Source organism: Myotis davidii, unplaced genomic scaffold (assembly GCF_000327345.1).
Source record: "Myotis davidii unplaced genomic scaffold, ASM32734v1 scaffold870, whole genome shotgun sequence".
Taxonomy (NCBI): Eukaryota; Metazoa; Chordata; class Mammalia; order Chiroptera; family Vespertilionidae; genus Myotis; species Myotis davidii.
In genome coordinates, this window is record NW_006281813.1 from 31333 (window position 1) to 41264 (window position 9932).

At 36.2% G+C, this 9932-nt stretch overlaps 1 protein-coding gene across 1 annotated transcript in view; it reads right to left on the reverse strand.

Annotated features, from left to right (window-relative positions):
• Positions 1 to 9932, reverse strand: part of LOC102763622 (sex-determining region Y protein-like) — a 21009-nt gene extending 11077 nt beyond the window's left edge. Inside the window, exon 1 of the mRNA XM_006752597.1 lies at positions 9309 to 9932. Within this exon, the coding sequence (XP_006752660.1) occupies positions 9309 to 9929 (621 nt within the window). The 5' untranslated portion in view covers positions 9930 to 9932. The remainder of the gene's footprint in view (positions 1 to 9308) is intronic.

Sequence of the window (9932 nt, forward strand, 5' to 3'; positions counted from 1 at the left end):
CCTTTTTTTCTTTTTTATTCTGGGCCAGCTTTAGCTTTGAGGCTTGTCTCCAGCTCTTAGGCCTCCACTGCTGAAAGTAAGTTTCTGGCCTTTGCATAAAATGTTGCAATCCTGCTGGCTGAAGCCTGGGACTTTGTTTAGCTTCTATGTTTGTTACATAGTTTTTTAAAGTGCAGGCTCAGAGGCCTGCAGCGGCAGGTGGGGAACATTGGAGTCCTTCGTCACTGAAGCAAGCAAGCCTCATGTTAGTTTCAAGCTGCCTGGCTGTCAGCCGCCATCTTGGCTGACAGTTAATTTGCATATCTTGCTGATTAGCCAATGGGAAGGGTAGCGGTCGTATGCCAATTACCATGTTTCTCTTTTATTAGTGTAGATTCCCTCAATTGCTCTTGCTTAATAATGGACTCAAACTTTCCTTGTTCCTATGCATCAGTTCACCTTATTGTTGCAGCTCTTCCCTAGTTTCACATACCTCACACTCCAAGTCTAAAAACACTGTTATTTCTGCATGATTGGCATTTGTGATTAGGCTGCTCAAACTGCTGTGTCTGCCCCTACCTATGTTCCACCTGGCTTTGTTTCCATTGAATCCTGCCCTTTCTGCCTGCTTGTTACACTAACTCCTCTCGTCACCTTCGCCTGGGTTCTGTCAATCCTTAACCTTATTTTCTAAATACAGCTCAACTAAGTCAGACTCTCTACCAAAAAGCAAGGGAAGGTCCTGGATCCAAGGTCATCCAATGGACAAGGAACTGGCAAGTGCAATGGCTCCTTGCTGGATCCTAGCACTGGGCCTGGGTCTCCATGGTAGTCCTGGTTGAGCTACGTTGGAATCCTGCTGATTATAGCAAATAAAATTAATGTAAAAAAAAACCCACTCAAACCTGTAAAGAATTTTTGTGAGTTTAAGTGAGCCAAACTCTCCACAATTGTCAGGAAGCAGATTCTCAATGTACTGGGATATTGCTTCTGAGAATTCCAGTTTTTCATCTTGTTTTATACATTACAATCAAAGAAGGATATGTAAGGGGATTACATGAAATCCATTGGTGATAGATTAGGGAGGTGGGAGAAAGCAAAACAGGAATTGGTTAAAAAGTAAAATGATAGGTACATACTTATTTTACATAGGTGGGTGCAGGATTGTTAACAGCGAACAATTAACATGATAACAATAACAATGAGGAAATTTGTGATCTGTGCCCTGGCTCCATTTGTTGTATCCAGAGGGATCCAGAAAAGGGGAATTTACAAGTTACTCTGACATTTCATGGATACGTTATCTTAGATGAAAAAAGACAATAGTCTCAGTAATGATCCTTGAAGTTGATCTTTGTCAGGGAAGGTACTGGCTTGGATATGACTATAAAGTGATTTTTAATTAAAAGGTTTTCATATCAGATCATTCTTTGAGGTTACTTTAGGTCTCTGGGTTTACAAGGCGGTCACACAGGCCTTCCCTGGGCTAGTCAGATTAGTATGTGGCCCCTTTTCATCCACATTAACAAGAATTTGTAATGTTTTCTTTGAGGCCACAGATAATTTTTGTGTGATAAGCTGGCAAAGATATTTATAGTATATGCAGGTGTTCAAAAGATTAAGTAAATTCTAAGTTCACTTAAACATGAAAAATACATATATATGTATAATGCAAGTTAGATGCATTTGCCCACCTCTTGGTTCCACTCAGAACAAATACAAAGGTTCCTCTTGCAAAATGACCCTAAGAGGGGAACCATTTGATTAATATCTTAATTTTTAACAAGAGTATTTTGATTGTGGACCAATGCAATTCTTGCTACAATATAGATTTCATGTACTTTTAAATGTTTGTCTTAATGAAAAAAGCTTTATCTATAATAATAAAAGCATCATATGCAAATTGACTGAACGACCAAACAGCAGAACCACACTATGATATGCACTGGCGCAAGGCCAGCCATGGTAGGTGTGATACAATTGGTGAGGGCGCCCAGCCATTGCCCCACAATCGCCCTGCAGAGGGGAGGTGATGGATGGCAGGGAAGCGGGGAGGCAGTGCCACACAATTGGCAAGCAGTGGCAGTGGTAGGAGTGGGGCCAGTTGCAGGCAGCCAAGGGGGAAGAAAAGCCTGGACAGACCCTTTCAAATAAAACTATGTATAACCTATGAATTTTGTGGAGAAACAGTAAGAAGGGAACACTCACTTCAGCAGAAAATAAAGCATCACTGGCCAGGCCTAGGGACTCTACTCTCCAGGAAGCCATTGTTTGCCAATACTGTCATTAGCGTGCACCAGGGAATGTGGGAGGCTGATGGATCTTGTGCATTAGCAGGGCTGACACTAAGCACCGATTGTTCCTGTTGAGATAGTGGGCCTCAAAGCAATTTCCTGACCTGAGAGCCTACAAGTAAATGTTTACTGGACCTTATTGATCTTTATTGACCTTAGAGATGGTCTGTTTGCTACCTGTTTGCTGTGCTTTACTGGGGGCAAGATGTGTATCTAAAACTGAATAAAAGCAGACAGTACCCAGTTTCAGTGTGTCTCTTCAATAAAGAAGCATCACCCGGCCCCCAATGCCTTCTAAATTCATATTTCTTGTATAGTATCTTCATTTTGTGCATTCGCTCCTTCTTCAGATCCTGAACCCTGCCATAAAGGTCATGGCACTACCCAAAGGGTCCTGGATTGTGAGAGGGTGCAGGCCGGGCTGAGGGACACTCCCTCTAGTCTTGCCATAAAAAGTGAAAGCAACTTTGTACAGTTGAAAAGAATTTGTTGGGCCCAATACCTTAACAGGCAACACTAATACTAAACATTTCCTTTTATATTCTTTTACTTAAACAGAAAAATTCCTAAATTCTGCAAGTGGAAATATAGTTTTGCTCTTGAGTTAGCTCAGTGCCCAACATTTCAAAATACTTAATCATGCCAAATGTTAGTTAAACTGAGGTTAGCTAACTATCTTTATCTAAAGGATTATATTATGACAAGCTGGTGGTTTCAGTTTAAATCTAGGGCCTACACAAACTCTTAAACAGGGATTTCAAAGTACAACCTTCACTGATGTTTGTATTTTAAAAAGAAGGCTGCAGGCCATTAAAGAAAATCTTTCTAGTTGTGATGCTGCCAAGAAGCTTAATTCTTTCAAAAATTTACATCCAATGAATCCAAGAAAGAATTTACAAATTCTGTAAAGGAAATGCTCCAATGAAATGGATGTTCAAGAGTCACTTTTTATTAGGCAACATACAAAACAGCAAGTTTTCCCATAGTCTCACAGAATGTTTCTAGACAAACATGAATACCTTTAAATGCTACCAAATACTAGACCAGAATGGCTTCACTTGTTTTCACGCATAGTTTTGTTTTGTTGATCTCCCTAATTTAATCTATCAGTTAGGTCTTATGACATTGAAGATGTCAACAGACTTTTTCTTTTCTTTTCTTTTCTTTTTTCTTTTCTTTTCTTTTCTTTTCTTTTCTTTTCTTTTCTTTTCTTTTCTTTTCTTTTCTTAATCATCACAGAGATTTTAAAGAACACCAAAGATATTAAAATCAAATAAAACTATCTATAACCTAAGAATTTTGTGGAGAAACAGTAAGAAGGGAACACTCATGTTGCAGAAAATAAAGCATTGATTTGCAACTATTTGAACTGCCATTATAAGTAGATAATCATTGGGTCCAGCCTGCCTTTCACTACTTGAGTTAATTCAGCAGAGACAGGGTTGAATCTTACATGAGCAATTATTCTAATAATGCTGGCAGTCTGAGAGTACAGCGGGGTCATCCACAAAAATCTGCTCTTCCCCCCACCATAAGCCATCTGCTTATAACGGATAGAAGGAGGAAGATTACATCAAAAAGTAGCCAAAAGGGATAATGATAGGTATACAAAATGGGCAGTTTACAAGTAATGTAGACTGGCAGTTTGCAAAGGGTTGGGAGTTTTCAAAGGGCTGGCACCTCTGGTTTCTGCGACAAGGTTGTTCATCTTTCTTCCATCATAAGCAGCTCCCGGAAGTAGAGGATGGGCCACATTTTTGAGCTCCCAGGTACCACGTGCAATTGCCAGCCAGATTAGAATGTGTCTTCTTTAATCAGAACAAAACAATCATGGTTAACAGAGCATGATTAATATTTCTTAAAATTATAGATGGTTCCCAAAATTGTATTTTTTCTCCATCATGAACACCTTTAAATGCTACCAAACACAAGTCTAGAATGGTGTTTTCCAACACAATCTTTTATTAATCCTCCTAGTTTATTCTACTAGGTTAGGTCTCCTCTTTTTTATTTTATGAATCAGCCCAGAGATTTTTAAAGAACACCAAATATATTAAAACCAACTAAAACTGCATGTAACCTAAGAATTTTGTGGAGAAACAGTAATGAGGGAACACTTACTCCAGCGGAAAATAAAATATAGGTTTACAACTATTTTAATTGTCACTATAGACTCTTTTATGGTAAAATTCAAGGCAAATATTTCCAAATTTAGCTAAGCATGTGCGAAAACCTCATCACTGGTAGAATCATGAAATGGTACAAAAATTCTAGAAAATTATTGGTAATGTTTGAGCAGATTTATCCATACAACAATTCTATTACTCATAAATTATACTCCCAAGTATTACGGGGCCAAAAGTACTGAGAACATAGGTCCACTAAAAGACTTGAACTTGAAAATTTATAGCACCTATATTAATAAAGTCATCAAACCCCAAACAACCCAAACATCTGTTAAAGAAGAGTACATCAAATGTAAACAAACATTATTTATACAACCTAAGCTGGGTGAATGAAGACATACCAGAATTTATTCTTACAGTTCTTTTAGGCATATTCTTGTGCTCTATTATGCCCTGCTTGGGGCTTTTGCCTCTCCTGGCGATATTCCTGTTATTCTCATCACAGGTCTTATGATTAACGGCCTTTGGCTTCCGTAAACCACCTCACTCAGTTTCCAGTGGCCTCCTACACCTGGCCCCTGCCTGCACCTATTCCCACTCGTTACTCTGACTGACCTTTACAAGCAACATAAATACCTTGCTTCCCCTATTCAGCCCTGCTGACGCTGTTTTGGACTCAGCCCTTCTACTGGCAGATGTAACAATAAAATTGTAACTATTTTCCCCTTTTAGCGTTGTATGTTCCTCCTTTGGTGACCCAATCAGTTCTGAGTATATGAAGTTCAGGTAAAACTAAACTCGCATGGCAGAAATTATACCATTAATAAGGGAAATTGACTGGAAAGGGGTAGAGGAAATTTTAAGGGTTGAATAAATGATGTAAATATTCTATAACCTAAATTTGGATGATAGTTAATCAATGATACCCATTTGTCAGTTATCCACATGGAAATGTGGCTTATGATATCTCTTGTAGATCATACTTGACTTTTTTCTTTAAGTTAGCTAGCATGAAATCAAGTATTAATTAAATTAACTAAAATATTAGAATTAAAAAATAAAATATTAGAATAATTTCTCAAGTTAAGCAAAGTATCAGAGACAGATGTATGCACATATAAAAAATAACACAAATTTATATGTGAGGGAATTTTTTATTACCTGTGTTAGGTTAGGTGGCTCAGGAGGCAGCACAAGAAAGAGAGACTCCAGTGAATCAGAAAAGAAAGGAAAGGAAAAGGTGGGCTCTCTCCGACCTAACAACCTGGTTCAATAGTTAATGAATATCTAATTAAATATATTAATAATGGCTTTCTACATTAGTCTTCCACTAAGATATTTTCTAAATGGAGCAATTATTTTCATGTTAATAATAACTAATCATTCTTTACCATTGCCAACCTGAAATTATTTGCTCTTCACAGCATCCCAATGAGGCAATTTGGTTATTGCTTGTTATTTATTATTTTTTATTATTAGTTAAATGTGAGAAAATTGAGGATCAGACAGATGGTCAGGCCTAGTAAGTGGCATGGAAAGGTGTCAAATTCAAATTGTATTTAGAGGCCATATTCTTTGTTTGGTCCTTCTGCCCTTTTAAATATATTTTTAACATTGTTATTTTAAAATATAGCAAACATGTATTAGAAAACATAATAGCATTTGCTATTAATTCTTGCTGAATACAAAAAAATTGCTATTTATGCTTGCTTAAAAAACTACTTGCTTTTAAAAAAAACTTGCTAAAACAGATTTTATGTGTTTATGTAGAGTAATTTCTTTCCTGGCTTATATTACATGCATGCAAATGTTCTTCCACAGACATGTATATAAATGTACAAAGGACAGCATTATTATAACTAAAACCAGAAAGTTTTTATTCATGTGTCCATCAAAAATGTAACAAATTACACATGGCAATTTTGAAAACAAAAAAACTGAATGTCATTAAAATTATACTAGGCTAAGAAAAGCTAGAAATACTTTGTATTCTTACTTACTTGAAGTCCAAGAAAAGGAAATTGAATTATGGTGATGAAAGTCAAACCAAAGGTTATTCTGGGACAAATTTAAAGAGAGGTTTTTAAATTACCTGTGGTGTCAGATGGGTGGGTACCATATTTATCAGGATGAACACTTAGTAAGTTATATAATGTCTAATCACTGGGTTGTACTCCTGAACTTAATATAATGTTTTATATTAAGTTAATATAATGTTTTTATAAACTGTAGTTGAAATATAAAAAATAATTTAAAAGAAGTTTTAAAAAAAGTGAAAATACAACCAGCAGATTGGCAGTATATACCTCATATATCTGATAAATATCTTATATACAGACTATATAATTAATACTTATAACTCAACAAGAAAGACAAAACTACCCAATTAAAAAATAAAGGCTGAAATAAATATTTTCACAAAGAAGATACAAAAATGGCCAACAAATAGTCATTAGGAAAATGGGATTTAAAAACCACGAGATATCAATTTACCGGGTGATAATAATTTTTAAAAAGGGTGTGGGAGTTAGGGGTGTGAAATAACATATGTTTGCAGATTATGGAGAAATTAGAAAACTAATATATCCCTGGTGGAAAACAGTTTTGCAAAAAGGCATAGAATTACCCGACAATTCCACTCCTAGGCATACATCTATAACAACTTAAAACAGGTATTAAACACATACTTGTCCATGAAGATTAATGGACAATGTTAAAAATGTATCTTAAAGGGCAGAAGGACCAAAGAGCATGGCCTCTAGATGCAATTTGAATTTGACTCCCTTCCATGCCACTTACTAGGCCTGACCATCTGTCTGATCCTCAATTTTCTCACATTTAACTAATAATAAAAAATAAAAATTATAAACAACAGCAATAACCAAATTGCTGTGAAAAGCAAATAATTTCAGGATGGCAATGGTAAAAAACAATTAGTTATTATTAATGTGAAAGTAATTGCTCCATTTAGAAAATATCTTGGTGGAAGACTAAAGTAGAAAATCATTATTATGTATAATGTAACAGCACTAAAACCTGAAAACAACTTAAATGTCTACCACCATCTGATAATTGGATGATCGAATGTAGTATAATCATACAAAGAGATATCTTTCAGTTATAAAAAGGAATGAAATACTGATACATGCTATAACATAGGTACATAAATACTATGCATAGTAAAAGAAGCCAGACACAGAGGATCAAATGCCGTATGACGATATGAAAATGTCCAGAAAAGGTAAATTCATAGAAAAAAATAGATCAAAGGTTGCCAGAGAATGGAAAGTGACTTCTAATAGGTGGTATGTTTCTTTTTTAGGTGATTAAAATGTTCTAGACTAAGAGAGTAGTGACAGTTGCACAATATACTTGTGAATATATTAAAAACTCTGAATTTGTACACTGTAAAGTAGTGCATTTTATGGTATGTGAATTATAGGTTAATAAAAGAAAGAGCATTCATTAAAAAGGGGAGTATATAAAACACTAATATATAGAATATATATAGCCCTAGCTGTTTGGCTCAGCGGGTAAAGCACTGGCCTGTGTACTGAAGGGTCCCTGGTTCAATTCTAGTCAAGGGCACACACCCAGGTTGCAGGCTTGGGCCCCAGTGGGGGGCATGTGGGAGGCAGCTGATTGGTGGTTCCTTCTCATTATTGATGTTTACTGCGGCACTAATTGCGCGTGTATGGGAAAAAAATGTAAAACACTTTTTATACAATAAACTCACTTGTATTGCTTTGCAACAACAAAAATTAAAAAATACCAATTGATTACATAAATTTGTTTTAAATAAGAAGAGCGCGATAGCGCTCCTTAGCAGTCAATTAAGCAAAATTGTTTTTGGAACAAATTATTCTGCAAAGTTAACTTCTGTTTCACCCTGAACAGAGTGGAGGGAGGTCAATGGAGGAAAAAAGGAAGGTGTCATCTAATAATAGTTTCAACAATAAAAATAAATTAACTAAAAAATATGACATTTAGTTAAAAATATATACAATTTGGTGTTTCATTTTTTGAGGTGTTGTTTTAAAATATTTTGGAATATATGCATTTTGAAGAGTTGATTTTAATATGTGCTATATATTTTGACTAATGATTTATTTTTATTCTAAAAGTAATGCTTCTCTTTGCAAACTGCAAGTTTTTAAAAAGTTAGGTGGCAATGGAAACAAGTACATTGACATCAAAAGTAATTTTTCAGGAATAGAGGTAAAAACATGCATCTCATACTGATATATGTAAAATAAGTGAGCGTAAGTTAAATTAAAATCTTATTTTACCTGATAGATGTTAAAATAGTCTCAAAGTAACATCAAAGTATGTAGATTTGTGAGGAGTTAACAAATTGAATTGCAAATGGAAGTAAAACTGGTTTTTCCACATCAGGGAGGAAATGTAATATAAACTACCAAAGACAGAATTTACTTATCTATGTGTAAATAATCTTCAGTTTACAAAGTAGCCCAGAGGCCAATGAATAAACGGAAGCTAGGGGTTTTTCACTGAAGTGCACAATTTTTTTCCTATAGAACAATTCTGTGCATATTTTTAACCCAATTTTTGAGTTATAGTATTTAAAATAGTGACTATACATATATAGTTAGTGGCCAATCTCCAGAAGAACTAAAATTAGGTATAAAAATTGTCCACTAATAGAAAAACAGATGACCTTGGGTCCGTAGTATTAAAATACTTTCTCATCAAGTTAGTACTTTCAAGCAGCCATACACACAGGTTACGTAAGAATGTTTGCGTGCCTTATTTTTAAATTAAATTACAGGCACATTTGAGATGAATAGGAGCTTTGTTACTGAGAGCAAGGAAATCAATATGGAATATAAATAAGAGAAGGCCCGAATTGTAAACTAAGGTAAAAAGGAAACCTTATGTAGTCACTTACCCGATTTTCACCCAGTTCTGCGGAGCTACTGCCCTGCTCCTGTCCCAGCACGGAGCTAACTAACATCGCGGTTTGTGAGCTACTTAGCTGGTCCTGCATTCTTAAGTGTGTAATTTTGGTAGAGATGTTCCTGTATGTGATGGGGTTCAACCGCCCGTCCACATGCACCTGGCTGCGTGGTATTGAAAAGGAACCTGCGGGGTGCGATGTGTCATTTTTCAGTGGTACCTTGGTCTTCCGACGAGGTCTATATTTATAGTCCGGGTATTTCTCTCGGTGCTCCTCGCGTAGCCTCTGTGCCTCCTCAAAAAAGGGCCATTTTTCGGTTTCTGTAAGCATTTTCCACTGGTTTCCCAGCCTCTTGCTGATCTCAGAATTTTGCATTTTGGGATTTTCTAGAGCCACCCGGCGCCTTTGGTCTTGAGACCACAGCATGAATGCATTCATGGGTCGTTTGACGCGGTTCTGACCCTTGTCTCTACCATTTCCTCCTGTTTCACACCAGTAACTTGAGCTAGGATTGCCCATCCAAAGTAGGGAAGAGGTTTCCCCAAAAGCCAGGATAGTTTGCTGCTGTATCACTGGACTGTAATTATCATCGCTGCTTATTACTCTGGACATGGC